This window comes from Mauremys reevesii, linkage group 18 (assembly GCF_016161935.1).
Source record: "Mauremys reevesii isolate NIE-2019 linkage group 18, ASM1616193v1, whole genome shotgun sequence".
NCBI classification, from domain to species: domain Eukaryota; kingdom Metazoa; phylum Chordata; order Testudines; family Geoemydidae; genus Mauremys; species Mauremys reevesii.
The window spans coordinates 5,441,793-5,468,986 of record NC_052640.1 but is presented as its reverse complement, the minus strand read 5'-3'; the positions used below and the strand labels follow the sequence as shown (position 1 = coordinate 5,468,986).

General features: G+C 43.4%; 2 protein-coding genes across 6 annotated transcripts in view; one reads left to right on the top strand and one right to left on the bottom strand.

Moving 5' to 3' along the window:
- Positions 1 to 40: 40 nt before the first annotated feature.
- On the bottom strand, positions 41 to 19,947 carry LOC120386033 (BRCA1 associated protein). 2 transcript variants are annotated; one of them, XM_039504790.1, is made up of 12 exons: positions 19,743 to 19,947; positions 18,438 to 18,599; positions 17,385 to 17,589; positions 16,270 to 16,459; positions 14,492 to 14,605; positions 13,450 to 13,598; positions 10,303 to 10,378; positions 9,580 to 9,718; positions 8,957 to 9,066; positions 7,462 to 7,551; positions 5,419 to 5,522; positions 41 to 3,443 (listed from the first exon to the last, which is right to left on the bottom strand). In XM_039504790.1, exons 1-12 carry the CDS (start codon positions 19,822 to 19,824, stop codon positions 3,083 to 3,085), a joined length of 1,782 nt encoding a protein of 593 aa, XP_039360724.1. In that variant the 5' UTR covers positions 19,825 to 19,947; the 3' UTR covers positions 41 to 3,082. The 2 variants fall into 2 exon arrangements, with proteins under 2 accessions (XP_039360724.1, XP_039360723.1); XM_039504789.1 differs by lacking the exons at positions 8,957 to 9,066; positions 9,580 to 9,718 and having other exon boundaries at positions 19,743 to 19,944.
- ACAD10 (acyl-CoA dehydrogenase family member 10) overlaps positions 19,929 to 27,194 on the top strand; it is a 29,573-nt gene continuing 22,307 nt past the window's right edge. The window contains exons 1-6 of one of the 4 annotated variants that reach the window (XM_039504785.1): positions 19,929 to 20,059; positions 20,737 to 20,934; positions 22,021 to 22,169; positions 23,226 to 23,420; positions 26,001 to 26,159; positions 26,944 to 27,103. In XM_039504785.1, coding sequence (XP_039360719.1) covers positions 20,748 to 20,934; positions 22,021 to 22,169; positions 23,226 to 23,420; positions 26,001 to 26,159; positions 26,944 to 27,103 — 850 coding nt within the window. In that variant the 5' untranslated portion in view covers positions 19,929 to 20,059; positions 20,737 to 20,747. Of the gene's footprint in view, positions 20,083 to 20,197; positions 20,454 to 20,736; positions 20,935 to 22,020; positions 22,170 to 23,225; positions 23,421 to 26,000; positions 26,160 to 26,943; positions 27,104 to 27,194 lie in introns of those variants that run through there. The other 3 variants (XM_039504786.1, XM_039504784.1, XM_039504787.1) reach the window with 3 other exon arrangements.

The following is a 27,194-nucleotide window of genomic DNA, read 5'->3' as shown; positions in this document are numbered from 1 at the left end:
GCAGTTACACTTCACACAAATGCAGAGAGACCATTCACCCAAGTTTCAGCACGTTTAATATCCTTTGTTTCAGATGTTACTGGACAGTGTCAGTCAGTAAGAACTACATCAAGGGCTGTCTCACACAACTGTTACAATGTAAATAAGAGGGATTCTAATCTACCCATTTACAAATGCTGATCTTTCTGTGCAAACACTTGGCAAACCACCTTAAAATGACTGAGTGCCTGTGAACGGTGCCGCTGTGACAGCTCAGGGCAGAAGTCCTTGTTAGCTACAGCAGAGGTACAGAGTGAGCAGTAACAGGCAAGTCCCCCCGCTCCCACTGCCCTGCCAGCATGCGTGTAGCTGGATGGAACGGAGTTAGGACAGAGAGTAGTTTACCCCCCTATCGAATAGGGAGGTGTTAATTCAGCTGCTGGCCTTGCAACTTAGACTTGCAGAGAGGTGATTATCTGAACTAGATCCCTAACCAGTGATATCAACTAATGTCACATAGGCCCCTGAACAGCTCTCAGACAGGCTGGAATTAAGCTGACTCTCTTATCTTGTACTTTACTAACGCCATTTCTTTGACAGCTTTACCGCCGACACCGTTCCCTTTCACAGTTCTCCTTTTGCTCCCGTTTTAGTCTCTTCCCCCCTCCACCCCGCTCACAAGCCTGTCTTCCTTGATTAGAGAGTTCCCCCCTCAATAGTGTGATCAGCTACAAAACAAAAATACTGTACACGTCTAGGTCTCATTTGCTGAAAAGGAATTCTAGGGCACAGTGTTCTACACACAGCAAGCTTTCAGCAAAAGGGAAGAGGATCCCAGCTGGTGTAAAAATATATTTTAAATAAAATAGAGTTTCTATAGGAGAGCAAGCTAGGTTGTACATTTCTAATTCTTTAGAATATTTTACAGCAGCCAGAGGCCTGGTTGTAGAGTCTACACCCTAAAACAAAGCTCATGTACAGTCATGCTTCAGCAGATGAGGGCAAGTCTACAAAGCAAAGAATTGGATGCATTCAGTGCATGAACAAAAGTCACGTACGTGAGAAAACGTAACCTTCCTAAAATGAAGCCAGCCAATTGGTTAAGGCAAGAAGCAGATTTAATGCAATGCAATTCTAGCCTTGCTCCTGTAACTCACCCATAAAAAACCTAATGCTATTTTCACTTGTTGGTTCTGCTTAGCAACTGGATATGTCACAGCTTCAGTTGCATTGGTTTTGGCCTAAATTGAGGAAACCGCTGCAGTTGACTGTTGAACAGCTTATCCAACGGAGAGGACAGAGGCACAAGATCTCTCACACATTTGTAAGAAAAGGTAGGTCTGCATCCTTCAAACACTGAGCACACGTCATCCGACACATTCGGGCCTTCATTTAAGAGAGACACTGTAACATATCAAGTTTAACATGGGTTCTAGGATGAAGAACCAGATCTGAACCAGAGTTTTCGCCCTAAGAAGGTTGCTTGCCCACAGATGGCTGTAGGGCAAACTGAATGGGTGGCTTCAGTCTCTATCTCTCAACTGGAAAAATGAGAGGGGTTAAAGGAAAATAAGGGAGCCCCTGAGGTCCAGATCCTGAAAGCTATTTGGGCTCCTAATAACCTTCAGGACCTGGGCTTGCAGTGTGTGTTCAGCTACCACAGGAACTGGGGACAGCAAATACACTCAGCTAGTCACTGCACCCAGTCTGAAGATGTTACATTATCCTGGCAGCTGGCTGTGCAGCCTGCACACGAAGTGTGAGCAGTTCCTCAAGCGTACGGCAGCCTGGAACGGTAGCAAGCTAGTGACTCGTCTGAAAGCCAAGAGTATTTGGGCCATATCTGAAAGATGACCGATTCAGAGACGGGAAAGTGAACGTGTGGTTTTCACACTACACGCATCATTCCCACCTCACTCTGAGGACAGCACTCAAGAGTATGCAGATACCTCGCACTTGCACAATTTAAATACGCAGAAGACAAATGTATAATGCATCTTATTCCAAGAAGTATACTTCAGAGAGCAGAACAGTGTAACAATGTTAGTCTGCAACAGGTACCAGTCTTTGTATATATGGTTCCTATTTAATTAGTAGGAATGCTTATAAATAATTATGGAGACAAGGTGGGTGAGGTAATGTCTTTCATTGGATTAACTTCTGTTGGCAAGACAAGCTTTCAAGCTTACCAAGACCCGAGGAAAAGCTCCGCGTAAGCTCAAAGCTTGTCTCTCTCACCAACAGAAGTTGGTCCAATAAAAGATATTCCCTCCCCCACATTGTCTCTCTAATAACCTGGGACCAACACAGCTACAACACTGCATATAAATAATTATGTTCAATTATTTCCATCGCATACTCATTTCACAATCCCTTGTACTTTAAAGCAGTTAGCACTGCACCAGACCACCTTCAAAGGGGACAGCTGGTTAATTGTTTAGCACAGACTCCCTTCAGCAGGGAGTATCACATTAATTCTCAACACCATTACCATGGTTTATTATTTTTAAACACGTCACTCCGTTTCATTGTCCATGCTAACTCATCTATTCCTATCCTAATTCTGCACTAGCGTAATGCTGCAGTGTTTAGGTTGCACACACTAAGTGGGATGGGGACTGAATCAGGTTTTCACTTAAAAGGTTTTATTTATATGAGCATTTCTAATCTTGGTTAGTAGGAAGAGGCTTTTAAAAAAAAAGTCAAAAAACAAAACAAAACAAAAACTTTAAAACTTTGGGCTGAACCTACCCTGTCATGTCCTTTTAAGGGGATCCAAGATTTGTTTTGTGTTTCAGACACGTCTAAAACTGAACACAATCTCCAAGGAGAAAATAATGTATGAAGTGGGACTTAGATAAGATAGGAAGGCAAAATGGTGATTAAAATCTGCCTATGATTAGCTAGCTAATGCAGTGAAATGCTTTTAAATACTGTAGATCCCCCATTAGCTGGCAGCCAGCTTTATGAAAAGCTCTGAAAACAACTTCTAGCTGAGCCTTATTTGGACGTGGTATTTAGTGTTGAACGTAACATTCAGCTTGAGTCCCGACACTTGGACCTGGTCATTCAGAAGTGGGGCCAGATGCAGTGAGGTCGATCCTCACTTGCCCCTTTTGCTACGGCCTCTCCTAGAAGGTGGCTTTCCCATGCCCCCCGCTGGCGAGCTTGCAGAAGATGCCACTGCAATGTTGATCTGTCCTTCCTGGATTTCCTGCCTGGTCTCAGCTGGGAGGTGGTTGATTTTCTGTTGTGTTTCTAAGTAGAACATGACATCCCGCAGCTGCTCCTGTATCTCTGTGATCTGCAGGTCCTTCTGCTCACAAGTTTCCTTTAGAACCTTCTCTTCTTCCTTTAGTTTGTTCTGCAGTAAGACCTGATTTGCTCGCAAACATTTGTTCATTTCCTGTTCCTCCTTTAGCTCATTGGAGAGTTTGGCCACCTTGTTATTCAGCTGAACGCACCTTACACACAACAGACAAGGAGGAAAAAAGCAAGTGAGACATTGCAGCCACAGTGGCCTAATTATCAGAGGAGTTAAGCTATCAGGGGTGTTAAGTCAGACAAAGTTTATAGAATCACAGAAGTGTAAGGCTGGAAGAGACCTCAAGAGGTCAAGTCCAGCCCCGTGCTGAGGCAGGACCAAGTAAATCTAAACCATCCCTGACAGGTGTTTGTCCAACCTGTTCTTACGAACCTCCAATGACGGGGTTTCCACAATGTCCCTTGGAAGCCTGTTCCAGAGCTTAATTACCTTTAGAGTTAGAAAGTTTCTTCCTACTATCTAACCGAAATCTCCCTTGCTACAAATAACGCCCATTACTTCTTGTCCTACACTCAGTGGACACAGAAAACAATTGATCACTGTCCTCTTTATAACAGCCCTTAACAGATCCGAAGACACTAATCAGGTCCCCCCTTCAGTCTTTTCTCAGGACTAAACGTGCTGTTTGTTTAACCTTTCCCCACAGGTCAGGCTTTCTAAACCTTTTCTCATTTTTGTTGCTCCTCTGGTCGCCTTCCAATTTGTCCACATCTTTCCTAAAGTGCGGTGTCCAAAACTGGACCCAGTACCAGCTGAGCGTCCCTCACGAGTGCCGAGTGGAACAGGGCAATTGTCTCCCATGTCTTACATATGGCACTCTTGTTAATACACTCCAGAATGATATTTGCCTTTTTCACAGCTGCATCACCTTACTGCCTCTCATTCCATCTGTGATCCACTATAACCCCCACATCCTGTTCAGCAGTGCTACTGCCTAGCCAGTTACTCCCCATTTTGCAGTTGTGGATTTGATTCTTCCTTCCTAAGTGAAGCACTTTGCACTCGTTTTTATTGTATTTCATCTTGTTGATTTCAGACCAATTCTCCAATTTATCAAGATCATTTTGAATTCTAATCCTGTCCCTTGAAGTGCTCGCAACCCCTCCCAGCTTGATGTCATCTGCAAATTTTATAAGCGTACTCTCCATGCCATTATCTAAGTCATTAATGACAATATTGAACAGTAATGCAGCAGGAGGATTAATGTGTCAGGCAGGATTCCTTGCCCTTGATTTCTGAATGGCAGGAAAATACTCTTTTGGGTGAAAACGGAGATCTAGGCATTGGCTAGATGTTAGAATCAACTGGTAACACCAAGATGCGAGGACAACAAGCTACAGTGCAGAAGGACAATAGAACTGTCACATGTTAACAGCTATTCCTTATCACACAGGTTTTCCAATCCAGCCTATGGTTTACTGGCAATTTTGTGTCATCCGTTTGCCTACAAACACATGTTCCACATGCAGTATGGTACAGTGGCTTGAGCAGACTCCAGCTTTACTACTGACTTTCTGGATGATCACCACCTTTGTGCCCCAATTTAATCAGTGTGTATGACAGGGATAATGCTTGCTGAATTTCCAGGAAAGTGTGTAAAGCACCAGGGATGACAGGTTCTGTACCAGAGTGCTAGGGATTGTTACAAAGACAGACACTTTGTGAGGCATCTTTAATTTAGATGCTTCAAAGTTTGTTTTAATAATGCATTATTCATGGAGAATGCCTCCTTCCAGCTGCTTTCCTTCTTTTGCAGGTTGTATTCCTTCTGACTACACAGCTGACTGGCTTCCACTTCTGAGTGGGCATGGAAGGAGAAAGATTTAATGAATGCTAACCAAGCAAACTATGAGGAAAGAGCAGAAGCTCCAAAGCTGCATTCCATGCTACAGCCACTTTAAATACATGACACCCACAGAGGTGGGACATGGGATTTTTAAAGTCAGGGTCCTTACCACACCAGTTGAGGGTATTAAATATTCATATTCAAGAAATACTGAGAACCTGATGGAGAGTTTTAAAAAGTCAGATCCAATTTGAGTCTTAAAGTAGCGTGTATAAAAACCAGAGCTTGGAGACTTGTTAAAAATCTACTTTTAGAGACAGAAACATACTTCCTTTCCACAGATTGTTTCTCTTTAAGTAAGTTGTTCAGCCTGTGCTCCAAATTATCACATTTCTCAATGGTCTCTTTAAATTTAGTCTTCATGTTGTTAATCTGTAAAAACAAACAGACATTTCAAACAGGTCAAAGTCCTGTGCACTTTCATTATGACAGTCACGTTTTCGGGAGCATTTTCTAGACTTTGACCAATTACTGACTCAGGAGAGCAAGTGTTCAGAAAAAAAATCCTCTCCCCCACCTTTTTTAAAGAAATCCCTAAAAATGCTGTTTGCCAAAAAAGAATAAGAATTAACAGAAACACTGACAAGAGGCTAATTGTTATGGAATCTGCTTCTAGAGAACCACACTTAAGCTTGTAAAGATGGTGTGGGGAAGACCTTGGTGGACACTAAATAAGCCTAGAGCAAATCCCTAAATTGCTGCCTTCTTTTTCTGAAGTTTAAATTTAAAGAGAGAGTTAGTTTAGCAATTCACACTCAGATGCTGGTTCCACTTCAGTGTTTACTAAGCAGCAGCAAGAGACCTCTGTCATATGACAGTGACCTATTGACATTATCTCTCAGTCATGCATAATGCAAACCAAAAAGGTTGCATATGTCCGGGTATGCGTCCTGTTCCACTGTAATATACCACCAGGCACCATTGCTTTGCTTAAAGAGAGCCACACTCCAATACGTGATCCGTGGACCTAATATGATGTATGAAAAAACAAAAAACAAACAAGGAATGTCTTGTAACCTAACCCAGTGAACAGAATGATGGCTCAAAGTGGGGAAAGAGAGATGTCATTCAATATCTAATGAAAAACCTTTCACATACTGGCAGCATGGACTCAAATGGACACTGCTTTTTTGAAACAGCAGCCTTGACAAGTTTAAAAGCCACCACACACACTGATTTCAATGGAGCCACTGTGAAAGCAGGTCAGGTTTTATGCTTTCCAGACTCATAGTTTAATGTTTATACAACTTCTGGTTAATTTTGGGAGGCACACTTGCCAAGGGATAGTGGAATATTTTGTACAGTTAATTCAAAAGGCCCTTCTAAGGACAGAGTTCCATGAACAATTACAGGGATCTCTAGAACAAGGAGGAGTCTTCAGAATATATGGCCTAGTTATTTTAGTTTAAAACTAGAGCTGTATCTACTGTGTTTTCAGCTATTTCAAAGAGGATTTTAACTATAAAACTTCTTCTTTTACACACACAGATAAAGGTCTTCAGCCATTTCTTATTGAAAATGAAGTTTTCTGGACCCACTACATGTAGCTAATTTTAAATGAATTCTTTATATGTTTATGGAGTGGCTTAACTGCAGATACAGTGCATGATTAATTGGAAGCCACAAAGTTTATGTAATCTTATACAGCATGCAGACAAGGGGCAGTTGAGGATTTAGCCAAGAGCTTTTACTCACTTAAAGCACAAACACCAATTGGATCAGCAGATTACGGATATTTTTTATATTCTCCAATTTCACTAAAGCTTCTCTGTACCTTTCTGCCCAAGACATTTTGGATCAGTCCTGCCCATAAAACGCTCCACAAATCATAGAACTCTAAACCAATACATCTTTTGGGGGATGTGCGGAGCAGAGATTATTTCTGCTTTCTTCAGTGGAGCAAGATAATGTCACAAAAGACTAGTGAGGGCTAGTGTAGCATAGAGTGACATTTCCCAGATTTTCATTTCAGGGCTTCCTAACATTTCCACTAGTTCCATAGGTTTCAGAGCCACCAAATTTAAGTCAGGCTTCAATCTGGGCAGTGATTTGCCTCCTTCTGCACAGCTCATCAGCAATTTTCTGAGTCTGTGCACAAGACAGGGGAGGAATCTCCAAACTAATTCCCCTCTAAAGAAGAAAAAGAGCTCTCCTTCATATGGCAGCCTAATTCCCTGACACTCAAACTGCACAGTAATGGCCAACAACCACAACTCCCATTAGAGCCAATGGGATCTGGGGGTGTTCAGCACATTGAGAATCAGGCCAAGTGTCCAATTAACAAGACTAGGGAAGAAAAAAAAAATCTTACTTCTTCCGCTGTATCCTTTTCTATTCGGACTATCTTGTTTTCCCAGTAGATGCGCTGAGATTCCAGCTGGCTTGTAAGCAAATAGGAGTACTACAATCATACAAGACGTGAAAATACATAGTCAGGGCAGGTTACCACCGTTTCACAGATGCCAATAAACCCAAAGGGCTGCAGAAATCTAATACAATTAAACTGTGCAGAAGCAGCACTCTAAACTTTTCACAAGCGGGTACAAACTGCAGATGCAGTGCACAGACAACAACAAAAAAAAAATCAAATTAATTGCAAAATCTTTACTGCATGCTCGTGGGTTCCTCCTGTGAGTTTTAAATGGGCCATTGCTAGCATCACAATAATAAGTGTTTTATAATGAGGGGAAAAGACAATAAAAGCACCCTAGAAAATGTGGTAAGTCCCCTTAGCTTTTACCTTCAACGAGAACATGAAGTTACCAGTCACACCTGCTATCTGCATTTGATCTACTGAAGGATCTCCGAGTCAGCACTTTGTTTTCCATTTTCAGGTGGTTTTACTCTACAACTGAACAGGCTTCTAAAAATCCTTAAGAAGAGGGGTTAGGTGCAAATCTCATGTGATCTGCACCTGGAGAGAAACAACTGATCTTCACCTGTGAATACGTATCCTCAGTATTTTGTGCTTTCTTCTGGCCAGGAATGCTCATTACCAATGCTATTTTTGTGTTTAAAGAAGGACTTCTTGCTTTACATCTCATCTTTTCCTGTTTGATCTTCTAGTAAATTTATAATGAGGATTTGGAAAATATGATCATTTGCTTAGCTGCACACTAACACCCACCAGATTAGGACTTCAATGCAGGTTTAAGCAGGAAGACAAAGCCCTTAAACATATTCAGTAGAGACTCCAAATAGCTACTAAATGTTTCTTTCTACAAATGTTTGATCTAGTTTGCTCTACCAGCGAAGTATCCATTTAAAAATCCTACATTAAGTTCTGTTGATGGTTTGTATGCTGAATTTGAACCCAAGGCCAATTAAGATGGCAGAATTCAAGTTCTCAAAAAAAATAAGGTTATAGTGACTTAGCCATCAAGTAAGGTTCCACACTGAAAAGTATAATTGTAAAAAAATGCCACCCTGGGCTCCTAGAGCTTAGATTCTAGATCAAGCATGCTCAGTTTACTTCTGTCTGCCCCACAAACTCACCCTGGGTTCCTGAAGTCAAACTAGGAGTCTTCCCTTCTCATGTATCACCACCACTGGCCAGAACTGGCCATCAGTAACACCTCTGCAACGCCACTGAGTTTGCACAGGTGTAACTGACTGAAATGTATGAACTTTTGGTTGACGATGCACAGGAAGGAACAGAATCCAGCTAACTCTTCGCTGTGTTGGCTCTGCAGGGCCAAAAGACGTAAAAAGCAGTAACACATGCACCATTTTTGGTCACATTCAGCGTTGATGCACATTTACATATAGCAGCACAAAGTGGTATCTGAAGAAAGCTAAATATTTACCTCTAACTGTAAGGAATCGATTTTTTCGTCCTGACACAAATCCCCCTCACACTCATACTGAACTATCTTCCCATCAGTTTTACTTGCAACCAGTCGATGGACATAATTATCTAAAGAGAGAAAAGCAACCAAACCAAGGGTCGTTTCAATTTGAGAAAACCCAGGTGTTATAACTTGGCTGGAACAATGGGAAGTACTTGACACAGCACAGTTAATCATGCAGCTTGATGCCACAGAGTAATACTGAGGCAAAGAGGTTAGTAATTACGTAACGTATTCCACATTTCACAGAATCTGCATTGACACTAGCTAAGATAGTTACAAAAGCTCAGTCATGCTTCAGGGCAAACTGACCAGGAGCCAGGCCTCTCCACTCCACCAATGCTACAGGGTTTCCCCACGGCATTATGGCTTTATGGCCTCCCTCTGAAGCATCTGGAATGGCTTTACCAGAGAAAACAGATGATCCCAGAAGATGGGATATTAACACTGCAAAAACTCCCTTCAAATCTTCATGTTAACTTTATTACTAGGACTGTGTTAAAAATGCCACTGCAGAAAGATTCTGAGAACTATGTGCAAGCGAGCAAGGTTACCGTTCGGAGCAGAAGGGAGAGGTTTACCTCCAGCATAGTCCCAAACTCTGTGATTGGTTAACTGCATTGCATAAGTGTGCTGAGTCTCCTCAAAGTGTTTGTAAGCGTGCCGGCTCACGTAACGGCCGCATCCAATGTGCCCACATATCAAACAAATCCAAAGGTTCTGTCAACAGAAGGAGACAGATGTTGCACATAAATAAGAGTAACACTTGTTAATGTGAAAAAGGTGTTTGTGTGGTTTTAGAGGTTTGAGAAAGCATCCACCAAGTACAACTGCTAGCATCCTCCATCGACAGCATGCACTGCTGCTCGAATTTCCAATCACCTTCCTAGGCAAGGCACAGTGTTTGCTTGTTGTTAACCACCGTGAAGACTAAAGGCAAGACAGCAGAAGTACAGTACAAGTCTACTGAAAGAGGTCTCAGTGTACCAGATGCAAGGGCAGCCCAAAGAGTGACCTTCCCAAAGTGAGGCATCCCGAAAGAACACTGAAAGCAAGCTCTGAACATCTGCTATGCTTCTCAAAGGCCCTGGGAAGATTTTTCACACAGCAGGACATCTTTTTTTGTGGGACAGCATCCCCTCCCAGTGGACCGACCCCAGTGGAAAATGGGTCCATTAATCTAGCCAGAAGGAAGATGGGCCAATAGCAGCCTCGTGCATTAGGGATTTAGGAAACTAAAATGACAAAGTACCAGTGCGATCAAATCTAGTAAGTCTCACTCATCTCCCACCCCACCTACTTACTTCTTGAACTCCACACTCAAAGCATTTATTCTCTTCCACTGGCTCAGGTGTTTGGCAGTACCTGCAGACAGGACACCTATAACCGTAACAATCAAGCAGATACAGTTAGATACATGGAACCCGATGGTTACTGCTGAGATGGGGAGAAACTGACCTTATCCAGGAAGCTTAAGGCAGATGTTGCATCCTGGGGTTTTGTGGGACACTCCCTGTCTTTCAGCTTTTTCCTCACTAGTTTGACCCAAAGTTTGCCTCCCTCCTACACAAACCAGCTGTTCTCTCACTATTTATTCCTGTAAAACTGATGAATGCCATTTCTTACACCAGATGAAGTGTCTTGCAATAATCTTAGTTTTAACTGTGATCCAGGAGTTGAACAGCAGGGATAAAGCCGGGAGATGAGCTTGGCAATGCACCCAGTCTTTTCCATGGAGAATGCAATGCAAATCAACTGATGTCATGAAACATTACTTGTCCTCAACATTAAAAGAAAAAGCACCCAGTAAAACTCTTCTGGATAGTGAACAATCTGATTATTTTGGACTGCCTCAGTACTTCCTTCAATTGATCACCATGATGATTTTGAGCTTAGAAGAAGAGAGCTGGAAAAACAAAGCTAGCCCCTTTGCTCACCATGAGTGGGGCTAGCCCCCTACATCACTATCCATCTCACATTTCATGTTTAATTTTTAATGCATCTTGGTTTGGGTCTGTGTCACGCATTTGGCTCTTGTGAGAAGTAAGAGCTGTGTAGATACAGAGTGAGGAGCAAACTCCTGGTTGGTGGGCTGTGTCCGAATCATCTGGTTGGTTAGATGTAGAGTTTGCATTCAAAGGAAAGAAAAAGCCACCCTTCTCTCTACAGCCACTTCCTTGTTACTCAGGGTACATCTTCACTACCAGCCGGATCGGCAGATAGCAATCGATTTCTCGGGGATCGATATAGCGCGTCTCATCTAGACGCGCTATATCGATCCCCGAACACGCTCCTCTCGACTCCGGAACTCCACCAACGCGAACGGCGGTAGCAGAGTCGACAGGGGGAGCCGCGGACGTCGATCCTGTGCCGTGAGGATGGTAGGTAACTCGATCTAAGATACTTCGACTTCAGCTACGCTATTCACGTAGCTGAAGTTGCGTATCTTAGATCGATCCCCCCCACCCTCCCCCAGTGTAGACCAGCCCTTAGATGTTCTCAATTTGAGACAACAGAACCCAAATTTCCTTACTATCTGTGTAACGCTCCACCGGATCCTCTTGCATTCTCGTGGGAGGATGCTGCAAATACGCACTATTGAAAATATTCTAGTCTAGCAAAACAACATTAATTAGAAAAAAATTGTCATGCAAGAGATTTAATTTTAGTGAGGAGATGTAGCCTTGTGCAATACACATGTTTTAAGCTTTGATATTGTGCCAGTTTTTGGTTAAAAATGAGCCAGGAGGGATCTGGATTAGTCAGTCACTGGCAAAATCTCATTTCTTTAAATTTAAACTGTTTTTGATTTATGAGGCACCAAGCTATTTTTACGGAGAAGTTATTAATTCAATCCTGCTGACATTTTGTAAGGAGTATAATTTGGGACAAGACCAATTAGCTCTGCTGAAACATGGCATGCAAAAGAGGGTATATAGTGAAATGTTAACTGTAACAACAAAGGAATGATGCCATTATAGACAGGAAAGCAATAAAGAATTTGAGATGGGTTCTGATATTTAGTTTTCTGTAACATCGGGCAATCCAAGTTACTGCAACAAATGGCAACTAATTACCAGGAGGAATGTAAAATATGAATGATAGATAAAAGGATTTGTTCTCACTGGGAGATTCTGTGAAGGACTCAGACATGTTCAAATCTGACTGCACTATCTAAATGGAATGCGTAAAACTAATAAGAGCAAAACTACTCTAAAGGATTAAGGTTAAGTAATTAAAGACAAGAATGCACAAGTTTTAAGGATAAGATCTCTCGAATCCTTCCACAACACACATTTGTAATGTTAAATGACAGTTACACACTACTTCACTCTTCAGTGGAAATTTATATTGGCCTTTCCATGTAGCTTTTGGTGCAAGATTCCCTGCAAAGCCCAGCTAATGCTACTCCAGAAGAGGTCCCTGTAAAGCAATACAAGGCTGACTCCCCTGAGATTACTGCCTGGGAATATCCCAGCTTCAGCACACTCAGCCTCCACTGGATTGAGGAGAAAGGGAGAGGCCAAGACTCGGACCAGGGTTTTGTGCTTCTATATGCAAGTCCTATTCTCCTCCTCCTCCCCCCCACCACTTTTGTTTCTAAAAACTTTTGAGTAAGGGGTCAGGTACAGGCAGCTGGGTAGAACTTTAGTTAAAATACAATGCCTCTGGAAAAACCCAGCGGTTGTTGTAATGAAACGGTGATGGCAGCTAGCAGCAATGTGTGCAAGGGATCAGTCGGAGTCTGACGCTTGGTCCTGTGCTCCCTGGCTAGAAACATGAGTGCATATCCCCTTGGTCTCAGCCTAGGCCATGTTTTTTCTGCTGCGCTGTATGACTGAAGCAGCCTCCCGTTTCCCATTTGCCAAGTAACCTTGCTGGCTTTTGATCCCTTCCCTTCTGCTTTGCATTGCAGCTAAGATCTCCCCTTGGACACTGTCTGCTCTAGCTATCAGGCCCAATTCTTTGTCATTATTGTAATGTCAAGTTAGATTGAAAATGCCTCAGAGCAGAAACTTTGTGTAGCTTTGGAAACATCTAAATCAGACACCTATTGCACTACACTTCCCATACAGCCTCAGTTATCCACATGTCACTGGAGAGGACACTGACCAAATGTAGATAAGGAGAAGCTGAGCCATGCAAGACTGGACAGAGTCAATGGGGGTCTCTGTGTCAAACAGTGACAACTGACATCTCTCTCCTACAGCATTGTGTTGCTCTGCAAATAGCTCATGGCCGAGAAGAGCTGGAGGGAGCTTTGTCCAACTATCCTTGTCTAGATTTATCTTCTGTGCCTCCGAACAGGGAAGGCAAAGATCACTAGAGCTTGGAGCAGCTCCCATCCCCACATTAGAGACGAAGAGCTGGTCCTGTCAATGTAGACTAGGAAAAGCTCCACCACACCTTAAACACACCGCTTTGAATCAGGAGAATAAAAAGCCTCTTACGTGGTGTCTTCCCAGCGCTGCAGACACTGGCTATGAAAGCTGTGGTTACACACCGTGGTAAGGATCCCGTTCACAGACTCATCCATTCTTTCCAAGCACACCGTGCACTTTGGCAGCTCCGTCAGATCCATTACGGGAAGGCTGGCTCCCTTCACAAGAAGAGGAGCACAAGCTTATTGCTGCACACACCATATGCTATGGGTAAGTTATGTACGTTTAGCTACACAACAACTTCTTACCCTACTGCTTCGTACCCGCGGGGGCTAGGGAGTAAAGGGATTGTTGAACATTCCAGTAAGTTTAAATGCAGACAAAAAATTCAACCACAACAGTGGCTGACCTCATTAGCTATTTTGATTATTGGTCTAACCATTGACAGTGCACAACTAATACTCAACTGTATGCATGGCAAAACATTTCAGTGATTTTTCCTAAACATCTGAGAGGAGCTATGCCAGAAACATGAGTAGGAGCCAGGCCTCAGGTTCTATTCCTAGCTCCGGTACATTCTCTGTGACCATCCGCGAGTCACTTAATTGTTCTGCTTTATCTTCCCCATAGGGGTCACTTACTCCACCACACCGAGGTGCTGCGAGGGTGAGGAATTACTGTGTGTTAAAATACCAGCGGATAAATCTGAAAGGAAAATAATCCATTTGTTTTTTTGGGGCAGGGGAGGGAATGCTTTGCTTCGCTATCCTAGCCCCAGCATTACTGATTCAGAACATACAACCGCCTCTCAAAAACACAGACATTATATGGTAAGTTTATCTGCACCATGCCCAATTCAGATTTCGGGAATCGCTAAGATCTACTGCAAGAGGAAGAAATTTGGACCTGGACAATTTTCAGTGATCACTTATTAGGGCTGAGCTCAGTTCGGAGAATAAGTCATTCTCCTCTATGAAAGTACTGCAACAATGAAAAGCTGCGTCGGGCTTGCTGCAGTTAAGTATCCTCCAGCCCCACAGCCAGGCCTGCCCTACCCACTCCCAGATAATCCTATTAAACTGCTTGTAAAATATCAGAAAAAGAAACTTACATCTTCCGATTTGAAGACTTCAGCCCTCTCCACATACACCAGCTGGCACACATCTTCCTCTATGGAGTTGAACTGTCGACCGTTGCATGCCATATAAAAGCTATCAGCATCAGCCTGTGCACAAACCAAAGGGAGCCAGTTGAAGAGGAGTAAGGCAAATGAGACGTTTTCCAAGTACCATGATATTACCAAAAATAAAAGGTATTTCACAGGTTAATCTCTTGAGCGCTCCTGCTAGTCAGGATCCCTTCATTTCCACACTGGTTTCAGCAGAGTAGTTTTCTACTTGAATTGGCAGGAAGAACTGAAGTGCACAGTGAGGAGAGCTATTATGATCTTAATATTCAACAGCAATAGCCAATCTCTCTCTTTAGTGTCAGTTTTGTCCCTAGTCAGCAATTTCAGCATGGGTGGAAAGCAAATATTGTCTCTCTGCAAAAATGTGGAGTAAAAAGTTTGCTGCAATGGGCCCTATTCAAAAACACTGACATTCATGTAGGTGAAAAGGATGGCATATAATTTAACTACAGGAGAGAATCCATTTCACTTAAAAGCATCTCAGATATTTGTTGAGCCACCAATAACAGAGTATGACTTAGGAAGGGACACTCACAGACATCAGGCCCAAAATTTTACCTGCCTCAGAATGACTAGCCAAGTCACACACTCAGTGGCAACATCACTTGGTGGCAACATTTTAACATGCTGGGATATTCCAGTAAGTGATCCCACCATCACGTGAAGCGAGCTAGATTTCAGGGCGTTACCTCTTCCTTGCCACCCCATGTTTTAATAGTAAAATATGAAGTGATTCCAGTCTGTCCATGTCATTGTTTCAAGTCGCTTCATATATACACAAGCCCTACAGCTCCACGAAACAAATAATGATGTAATGTAATTCAAATGGCCTTTTGCTGCATGCAGCAATTGCCTTTGAGGGCCTACTGGAGCAGAAATCAGCAATTTTTGATAGACAAATGAGAAGTTGCCAAGTCAATTAACTCTAGACAGTTCTGCTGAATTAGTGCAAGACTGCTCAGAAAAATGTCCAGTGCAAACAAAGCAAGTTGATATCGAGTGAGTTTTTCTGCATTTCTGGGTGCATATACATGTACACAACACATAGGAATTTTCGCCTTGTGACAGCCATGGATGAGAACTACAGTACTCGGTCATCTAGTCCACCTCACCCAATTTTGACAGAAAGGAAGCTTATTACATAGTGTATGTTCAGTGGTCCTGCTGATCTTGACAAATGCCCCACTCTCCTCAGAGCAGTGGACTAGATAGATAATCAATCCTTCATTTCTATTAAAACTAATGCTGCCACACTGATCAGGCTCTTTCTGCTCTGCGTTCTGCACCACGCACTCATGAAGATATCGGAGTAGGTTTATGGGCATGCTGTACTTTTATTCCATCCTTGTCTACTTACTAGAAGCAGTCATTTCTGAAGCACCCAAAAGCAGGATTTTTTAGGTTTCAACACAACCATCTGCTGTGATAAAGTATGAAGTAGGATAGAGAGGCACTTGCTTTCATAGCAGCCATTCAAGATGAAGGCCTAATTCCAGGCCTACCAGGCTCACTGTTGCTTTAAGGAAAGCGTGAGAAAGACATTTTGCTTTACACAGCAAGAGGATAAGATGTGTGATCTCAGGTAACACAGCAGACCGCTGAAGCTGGATAGCACCTTCAAATAGTATCTATAGAGCAATACACAAGCCATTTCTAAAACAGTTCCTACGGCAAAGGAGTCTAATATCTTTAGGTTTTACCTGTGTACTAAACTTTATCAGCACCATATACTGGTTTGGAGTGGAATCTCTGATGATTTTCATATGTTCAATTACTTCATAGAATGAGGCCACAAACTTCATAAGGTCATGACTGGTCATTGTAGCAGGGACTGTGAGAATACACAGCATGGCACTGCGCCTTACATCTTCTTTTAAGGAGGTCATCTTACTAATAAGACAATAATTAGATAGTCAAACTGAGGTCAAGTTAGACATCCTATTATAAGACAATGCCATTTTAAAGAAGACAAAAAGAAAACGATGCTTCATAGTTCAAATGGTTAGCTATTAACATTATTTTAAACAGCAACTTCAAAGCTCTTTACCTATTTGTAAGCATTTAAGATTTAACAAGGAGGTTGTGGTAACAAGGCTAAAAATGCCCATACAAATTTTGTCATGAACCGTTTGCTGAAGATATGTGCAGCACTGGAAGAGACAAATCATCCCCTTCAAACGGACATCTGTAGTTCTAGAAAAGTAGCTGGAACTTGCAAACCACAAATGCTCAAAATATTCCTAGAACAAATGAGCAATGGTTATCACTAAAAATGGAGTATGCATACAACATGTCATTGTGTCCTGGTAACTTTCACGATGAATATCGGAGACTGAAATTCTCATTCAGCTCCCCAAGGTATACAATTGTGCTATCATAAAAATAATAATAATAATAATAATAAAAAAAACTCAACACATTTTGAAAGTGCAGGTTCTCACCCTATTTCTGCTGTAGGAATTTGAATGAAGGGATATCCTTCAACAGAGTCCTCTCAAAACCAGTTTGTCTGAAGCCACTATTTTTACTTATCTCGTCACTTCTAACCCTGGCACAAGCACGCACTACAGGAAGTGACCTTACCCATGGCTGGAAGGCCCGGACCTGCTTCAGGTTCTACCATTACTGCAGCTATACAATTCAGATGGCACTGTAATCCTTTCTGGATGCCAATATATCACACTGCCAGTGTGTCACTGCTCTGTCAGTCCAAGGAGCAGCAGCCCCAATGGTTACTGACTCACCCTTCTGGATGGCAGCATAATTCTATGGCACTGTTCCCACTAAGTCTATAATTAGTTAAGCGTGTTCTTACTTTGTTTTGTACAGGTGCATAATGCCATGAACTATTTCAACTGATGGATTCCCACTGAAGAAGGAAATCTGGTCAGGAAGTTGCTTAGATGGCGAGTCTGGAGCAGCCTCAATACATTCTTTAGTTTGACCATCACGTTTACTTTTATCGTCAACAGATGAAGCCTCTGAAGATTTTCTTCCTTCCACTGCAGCTTGTGTCTCATCTTTTACAAATCAAAAGCTTTCTGATTACACGCCACACATTAGAAACTTCAAATGCACTTTAATTGTCATCTTAATGTACAACAGAGCCAGATGTTAAGTCAAATAATTCCCTTTGAAAACAGAATTAGACAGTTCTAATCTACGGGGTCCGGACATACAATAATCATCAACATAACTACTAAGCATCTTTAGTCACCAGTATTAGAGAGCTACTGGCAAGGCCCCGGGGTGCCGTGAAGCCAGCTAGACAAGCCCTGACGGGTGCCATGCTAAGTTCTGCAGCACACTGACTTTTCTACAGTTAAAAAACAGATTTTATTGAATTAAATATGAAAGCAAACAGTGTTGTCAGGACAATTTTCCTTGGGATTTGTTTGGCCATAGAATTTAATATCACCTAGTTTTAAATTTTTTTCCTCCATTCTGAAGTAAGTTTTCCACAAGTTATTGAATTTTACTTTAAACAATTAAGAATTTCAAAACCTGCCTGCTAATCACAAGGATAGGGTACTCTAATGTGCACGCACACACAAACCCGTGTATGCTTTGCAATTACTGCCAAGAGGCTGTCCCTGCTGGGTAGTGCTTTGCCTGGCCAAATGGATTCGCCTACCCGGTCCCAAAAAATAATTCTTAAAAAAACCTGGCATTTTCATGCCCTTACATTAGTAACACAATAGATTTTGGTTGATGGGCACTCCTGCATGCCCAGCACTTTGGAAAATCAGCCCAATTTTAAATACTTCTAAGAGACAACTTATGCAACAAATTGTAGCATAGCCATACAAATGTACCAGAGAAATTAACAGGACCAAACCCACCCTTTTCAAACTTTTGGAATGAGTACCTGGATTGGACTTTATGGTCTCTATGATCATATCTGTCATCTCTCTGCGACCAATATGCTGGTGAATAGTTGCTGCTTTTTCCATAGGTGCCTTTCCTTCTAGACAGGCTGTAGCTGAAGCTAATGACTTTTCTTTGATTTCCTCATCAGACATGTCAGTGGCTAAGTAGAAACAATGATTAATGTCATTGCAATAGCTACCCAGAAGCAGAAACAAACAACTCTACTCAATCCAGGACAGAGCAGACCTGTGTAATAACAGCAATTAGGCCATTACTAGCTTATTAAATTAATTCTTGAAACTGCTTTTATTCCTTCTTCAGGCCAGCAAAAACATGAATCAGAAGAGCACTCTCCTGAGAATATATTTTACTTCCGCTACAACAAACATGTGGTCTGTCACTCTTTAAAATAATTTCTCTCTCTATTTTATATTCAACAGCTGTGAAGCTAAAAAAAGGGCAAAATGTAGTTAGATATTAGGACAAGTTAATCATCCCTCCAAACAGTGCACTTAACCAACTCTGAGGAGTCATATAAGCACCATCACTGCATATATATCCGTGGCAGCTATAGCCTGGTCAGATTTCATAGGGTTTTTATCTGGTAACAAAGGGAGTCTTGATTTATTATCCTTTATACAGGAGAGTGGTCCCTTTTTAGTCACTCCTGTCAAATTTGAAAATTTGACTGCATTTATCTGCCTATACCCCAATACACTTTAATAACTGTACTAGGTGTTTAGTCTAAGAGCTGTTGATGAGGGGACCCCCACACACACACCATCACACCCATTTGCTGCTGCCACAAGTTTTAGTTTGCCTTGAGCAAAGTTGTTTTCTTTTAGAAATTACAAAACAAAACGAAAGCTTAAAAAAATAAAAAATAAAAACACCAACAAAACACGTTAACCCTCCCCCTTTCAAAGGGCTGGGGGGGCACCTGCTTCCAAACCCCAACCCACTTCAGAGATCTGCAGACAGACACGCTGCTTCCCCGGCACCCCCACCCCCAGAAAGAGACAGACACCCTGATCCCCCTCCCATCAGTCCCCTTCCACTACACAGAACGAGGAACAGAAAACTCGGCTCCCACACAGACACACTAGCCCCCCGCCCCTGAACGAGGGGGGGAGACACCTTGCTCCCCCTCCCCCACCAGCCCGTCCCCCTGCACGGGGGGGGGGGAAGGATACCCTGCTCTCCCAGTTCCACCGGGGGGGGCACCTTCCCGCTACCCCCCTCAGATCAGACCTCCGGGGGGAGGGGCGAGCGGCTCGGCTCGGCTCGGCTCCCCGGGACTCACCGGCCGCGCTGTAGGGGAAGCCGGCGGGCAGCGAGGAGTGCTCGGCCAGCTCCAGTCGGATCACAACGAGTGACACGCTCATAGGGGCCGGGGATCCCGGGCCGGCGGGGCCCGAGCGGGAACGGGCCGGACACAGCACAACGCCGGGGATTGTGAGCCGCTTGCTTCCGCCCCCGAGACCTTTGCCCTCTGACCCGCCGGGGTCACGCAGGCGCTGCGCGGGGGCCCTGGTCACGTGAGATTCGTTTACCTAGACTACGGGTGTTGTTGCTAGGAGAGGGCTCCCCCCTCTAGGCCACAGCCTCGTTCCGCTGAAGGTCAGAGGTCACCAGCTGTTGTGGTAGTAACTCCCCTGGGGCCTAGGGGTGTGGAGCGCGGTGCACCTGGGAGGGAGGGAGGCGGGCGGGCTGGAGATGGGCTTGGGGAGGCTGGGGGCAGATGCGGGTGGACCTGGGGGGAACAAGCCTGGGCTTTGTTGGGGGAGGCTGGCTGCAAGGTGGGGAAGGGACGGGGCAATAGAGTGGGGCCTTGCTTAAGGAAGGTGCCCAAGGTAAATTTCCTCCCCCGGCTAAGGTGTGGCGAGGGTAGAATTGAGCAGCATGAACAAGGGTTTGTGGGATCGGGGATGGCCCAGCATAGGGGAAATTGTGTAATTGTATCTGCTGCCGTGCGAAGCTGCTGTATCACGTTGACACGGGGCCACCTGCTTGGGTGAGATTCCTTCAGACTGTCTCCCTTATCTTTCCCATGGACCATGGGCAACATGATCCCTATCCATAGCCTGTGTGTTAGACATGCTCAGATAGTGTCCTGATGGGCACCTTAGAACTGTGCGTAATAAAACTGTGATACTAATAAAATTGATACTACACTTGAACTCAGTCCAAGGTGTAAGTGGTGTTATATAAAGACCTAAGTGCAAATACTTATAATCTAAAGAAGAAGCCAGAGAATCCTAAATATATACCTCTAAAACATTCCCTTCTCCACACAGAGTTTTGCAGAATGGGCCTTAGGAGATTTATCCAAGCCTCTTATTTCCAATGTGCCAGAACATCAGGAATCCTAAAGCATGTACGATACAAACCTCCAACTTTGGTACAGTGGAGGTATTCTGGATCAAGTCTCTATAAAGCTGTAATCTTTGACATGGGGGGAGTTCTTCTCCCTTCCCCTTACCGGGTGGCTGTAGGTGAGTATTTTTGACTGGACATGTTGACTGGAGTAGCTGACTAGTGACCTTTTTGTGCATTTAATACAAGTATATTTCACATTTATTTATAACTCTCATTGTTGTTTCCAGTACAGTGATGGTCAACTTGACTTCCTCTTTGGGGACTTACATGACATGGTGGTGGTGATTCCAATTCCCAGTGAACACATACACATCATCAAAACTATTAGAATTGACATAGTTGGCAATCTTGTTGGCATTTGCAGGTGGGAGGTCAAGGGTTGAATGGGGAGTGAAGATTAAACTGTCCTGTAGTACTTCTGACTACTATATGAACATGAACTAATTCTTTCACTCTCTGTAGTATAGGATTGAGGCACATTGGCAGGATGGCTTGGGGGAAACTGTTACTGTATTTCTTCTGTGGGTGCATAGAGGATATCAGTAACCTGGGCTATCAGTTCAACACCTTTCATGAATGCTAATATTGCCTTTTCTGTGCTAGACTTCATTGTAATGCCAACTAGTGCTGAGGGATTTCAGTTCCATTAGTAAGGCTAAGATTTAGTCACGTGATATTTTTAGTAAAAGTCATGGTCACAGGACATAAATGAAAATTGACAATCCGTGACCTGTCCATGACTTTTACTATAGAAATACCTCTGACTAAAACATAGCAGCCCCAGGGTGCCACTGCTTTGGGAGGCCCCAGGGGCCGATGGCTAGCCTCTGCATTGGCTGTGGGGGCTAATTACCCCCAGCCACCCGCTGCTCCGAGGCCCCGGGGACTGCTGCCATGGCACTCCCTGGGGCCAGCTGCCCGGGGCCACCTGAGCAGCAGCTGGTGCAGCTGGCCCTGGGGCATTCCCTGGGACTGCTGCTTGGGCACTCCCTGGGGCCAGCTGCCCGGGCCGCCTGAGCAGCAGCTGGTGCAGCTTGCCCTGGGACCACTGCTTCGGTGCTCCCCGGGGCCAGTCTGAGGTCACGGAATCCGTGACTTCTGCAACCTCCGTGACAGAATCGCAGCCTTATCCATTAGGGCTTTCCCACTCCTGACAACGTTATAAGTGCTGTCTCCTCACTCTGCTACCTTCCTTTATTTAGAATGGGAGGTGCGGAATCGTATTCCTCCTGGCACTATCAAACAAGCCTTAATATCTGGAGGGGAGAACAGGCCCTGGATGAGGTACATGAGAGGGGAGCTGACATCAGCGGAGTTTTTGCAAGAATTTGGACATCAGTGCTCTGAGATTGTAAGCCAAGCTCCCAGCTTTCCTGCTTGATTCTTGCTGACTCCTCACAGGAGAATGGGGTTTCATGCAGATTCATCAAACTGCATAGAAATCATAGAGCTAACAAAAGAGCAATTTTTAAAAGAGTCCTGTCTGTAGAAGGTTCTGCTGCTGCTTCCACTGTTGCCTCATGTATAGCACTTGGGCAGGTGTGGACTTTTCTGTCTGCAATGCAGTTTTCTAAAGCATCTTCTCATGCATTTAAGAGACACAGCTGTCTACTCTATCTGCCTATCTAGATTTTTACACTGCAGTCATTATTCTGGTACTTTGGCAGAGGCTGCCTTAATCTGGTCCCCTCCCTTCTGCCTTCCTTGCTTCCTTGCTTTTTTTCTTAGTTTTTCCACTTCCAGTGCCAAGAGAGCCAGTGTAGATGTGTGATATCCACCTCTGATGAAGGGTTAGCAGGGAGAGAGGAGAAGCAGAGGCTCCTCAGCAAAGAGATCACCTCCTTCCTTAGGCATCATGCAGGTGGCAGAGACTGAATTTTGCCAACAGTTCCTAGATGGACATTTAATGGCTAGAAGCAACATGCTTGGTGGAGCGTCTGTCATTTCAGTGGAACTTGCACCATGCTCCAGAAGCCAACATACTCAATCTGTAGTGGAGCAAGGCTCAGCTTTTCAACCAAGCCTTTGTCAAAAAGATCAGTCTACAAGGAAGGCTCCTTTTTTGATTGCTGAGTTGTAATGAATGGTTTTATTTGCAATCCGCCCTGTTGCTGTGGTGGAAGTGCACTATCAATAAATAAAGGTCTCTAGTTGTTTCTCTTCACCAGCATCATCCTTTTAACGCTTAACTCTTCATCTCCTTCTTTCATAGAATTAGGAACCTACGGAACTTTTATTTATTGTGTTTGAGCAGTTTAGCCGGAGAGCTAGGCTGAGTGCCTCCTGTTACAGGAGGAAGTGGGGCAATAAGCTAAAATGATCAGCCAATCTCAGGCTATGCACTAAGTTTCACATTTTCTTCCATTTGCTGCTGATGATCATTGTTGGGGTTTCTCTTGTTTCTTAGGCAAACTTGTCTGTTCCAGTGGACTCCTTTCTCTCTGATCTAACCAGTAGTCAGATGTCGAAACAGCTCCCCATTATGACTGAAGCCTTAGAGTGTATCCGGGCAGAAGGTCTTAAGACAGCTGTTCTAAGCAACAACTTCTACCTTCACAGTGGGCTGAGCTTTTTCCCCCTAGACCGAAACCAGTTTGACGTGGTAAGCCTGAACAGATTAAAAAATGCATTTCTGTCGCTAGATTTATAAAAAGCATTCAGCAGAATTCTCCAAGTGCAGGTCCAAATTAAAGATAGTAGAACAGCAATAAATATACTGTGTGTTAGTATAACACATGGTGTGTCTTCAGCTGCATCTCCCTCTAGTGACTAGCCCATAGCAAGGGTTAGAGTGAGTTCCAGCCACCTGTGCATTTGGTGGATTCATTACAAAGTGGCCCACAATTAGCTAGCGTATTACATGTCTAATAATGCCTGTAAAAGGTTTAGAAGATGGAATGCTCTATATAAGTTATTATTAACAGTTCCAAAGCTCCGTTCATCTCAAAGGGTCCCAGAGAGCACTTCACACACTGCATACACACGGCCCCACTGAAATGCTGTCATATCTGGGGAAGTGGACAGCAGCCAGGCAGATAGCCATCTCAACAGTTGGAGAGAGGAGGGGAAATTTTGGCCAGGGACATAGGGATTCGTCTTTGGTCTTATCAGAGGTTAAACTAAGCAAGCTGGTGCTGATTCAGCAAGCTATTTATATATTTATTTATTGTATTTAGTTAGTTAGTTATTTTGCAATGCTGCCACCTCATGCTCCAGAATCTAAGCTTAAATCTAGTTGGGGGAGCTTCTCGCTCCGCCATGGACTTCTCAAGAGGGATGGATTTTAAAGTAAAGTATTTTGGCTCTCTTCGGTGAACGTTCTCTCTCCTGTGCTGTAAACGAACACAGATGCTAAGCGTGAGCAAGGAATGTGGACAGCATTGTGAAGTCTGAAACCTTTGATGTTCAGATGTAAAGTCTGTTCTATATGAAATGATTAACCTTTCCTCTGCTGTTCAGTGGGTGGTCGAATATTTAGTCATTGAATGCTCCAGACACAGTAGCTTCATCTTCAACTCTCAAATAGCCAGTTGTGTACATGTTCACTTAATAGATATGTTTAAAAAGAAAAAGCCCCAAAGTAAATATACATTTTACCTAAGTTAATAATCTTTTTTTTTTTTTTGCTGATTGGTTATCTTAAATCTGGCTGAGTTTTCAGCACATTCGAAACTAAACAGGAAACTCTATACTTCCAGTTTCCTTGCATTTGCTTTAGTCACCAGGTGTCAGTTCGTTTTGCATATTAAGTGTGGAACAGTCAGTGCTGCACCTAGATTTAGCGACAATATCAGTGTATAGTCTGGACACAATTTAAGTTTTATTTTACAAGATTTCACAAAATCTACCATGAGTAGAACTCTTTCTGTGTATGTGTTGAATCCCAACTACAGAATGTAAGGAGACCCAAACTGTGAAACTGCCTTCATAAACAGGTGAGTATAGTGTCCCAGGCCTGGCTGAGTGACGCGCAACACTGAAGCAAATAGCATAGGGGAAAAGGAAATCAAAACTGTACAATTCTGTGGATTTCAGTCCTCTAGGATGTTGTTTTGTAAGGAAGGAATTTCTTTTTTTAAACCTTTTTTTTTAACAATGCACTTTTCCTATATATGCCAACTCACATTTTTGCACTGACCGAACTCCAGAAGTTCACTCATAATTTAGGCTTGTTTTATAGCCCTCACTGAAGGAAAAACAATTCATACGTGAAGAAAATCAGATCCATGTTTTTAAAAGTTATGACTGTTTAAAGTCATCTTGTTAACATCTGGATGTTAGATCATTTTCTATTCACCTTTCCTTGTATGTGTTTTACTAGAAAAACCAGTATCTATTAAGATAATATATTGTTATAATAGTAAGGTATGTTTCTAAAGTGCCTTTAATCTCAAAGCATTCTCAAAGCATTTTAATAGCTACATACCCTGTATATAGGACACGCCTAGCAGTGAAATATCATCCCCTCTGGAATGTGGTTGCCATTTAACAATGCACAGCAAGATTATGCAATAATTTAGGACAGGAAGTGAAGGAAAATGTCTATATCTTAGATATTTGTCTTTTTAAAGTGCCCATCAATGTGGCATCTAAGCTAATTTTGTATCCCGTTGTAAGTGTAGTATTTATGGAGACAGTATGTACTTCCTGAAATTGGAATTTGGACAGGACATTGGGGTTAACATCTCTACTACTGTGAAAATTGATTAGGGATTGCTGATGAGCATAACAGTCAAGACCTCAGTTTTGCATTTCAACTGCAAGATGACACCCCCAGCAGTTCAGCCCGCCTTTAGCACAATATCAAACTATTGGTTTAGTACTGACTGGTGAAAGAGTGCCACCTATGGAGCCACCTGCACCCTGAGTATTCCTTGAAGGCCTCCCATCCAAGTACTGACTTGACCTGCTTAGCTTGGTTGAGTCGACAAGATCATAGCTGAGGCAATATGTCTGCAGAACAATGATTCATCAGATTAGGTCATAGACTCTCTACCAGGGCAGCTCTACCCCGTTTAGGTGTGTGCAGCAGTCTCATGGTCCTTTGTTTCATTTATTGCACTGCGTGTCAGTCACACGCTCTTTCATACTTGTATCCTCCATGTCCAGAACTGTCCTGATATTCATGAACAAGAATTACAGTGGCCTTGTGCATACCTGTCTCGATCGTATGTTGTTGTAGGTAATTGAATCTTGCCGGGAAGGGATATGCAAACCAGACCCTCGTATCTATACGTTATGCTTGGAGCGCTTGGGTGTTCAACCAAAGGAGTCCATCTTCCTTGATGATATTGGGCAGAACTTGAAAGCAGCCGCCCAGCTTGGCATTAAGACAGTGAAGGTACAAAGTAGCACCCTCAGGGCTGCATGGGGACAGTTGTTGGTAGAACATTTATTGTCTTAAATATTTTTGTTTGGTTTCTAAATCCAAATTCTGCATTTGATGTGAGTGTGCTTAGTATTTTCACACACCGGCATTAGATACAGATTGCCTTGCTTCACACACTGAACGTGTCCATCGTCCTGTATGACACCAGTAAGCCAAATAACCACAGGGTTAACTGTGGATGCCAAGATTGCAGGGTTCCATGTCCAGCTCTGCCACCAACTCCCTGTGGGCCTTGGGCAAGTCACTCCTCCCTCCCTGTGCACCTCAGTTCTCCATCTGTTAAAGAGCAGTAATGACATCTGCCAAACATGCGGTTGTGAGGCTTAATTAACTAGCCCTGTGGGAGCTAGATAAGCCTCATGTACATTACACCTGGGGGTTGGCTAACTTCCAAACCGTGGTGAGGAGGTGGAAGGGTAAGGAAAGGACTCATGGATGGACTGAGTTCTGACCTCCCTCTGCCTGTCCCACTGGGAACTCCCACTGTTATCACAGCCTGTGCTTGCAGTATGATCATCCTCTCCCCATTGGAATTCCTTCCCCCTTCTCCTAGGACAGAAGCCAGGCAAAATGTAGGTGCTTAGATCAGGAGAGGGAAGGCCGTGTTGGGGCTACCTTTGGTGTAGTGTCATGGCAAATGCTACAGAGCAGTCACAGGAATGCAGAGCCCTGGCTTTGCCAAGAGATCAGAATCTTCTTAGCTATTTATCGTACAATGTTTTCTTGCCGGTATCAGGTTGATGACCCAGAAGCAGCTCTCAAAGAGTTAGAAACCTACGTGGGTTTTCCTTTGCGGGGATTTGTTCCACACACTCGCCTAGTGAGACCAACAATGGAAATTCCAAAAGATCCCCTACAGAAGTACCTTGAAGAGGTCCTAGGTGGCCGGACAACAGGTATTTTAGCTCTTTTATACTTTACAACTTTAAAGGTCACATATTCTGGGTCTGCTGGCTCTTTCCAGCATAAGACAAATAGATTTTAAAA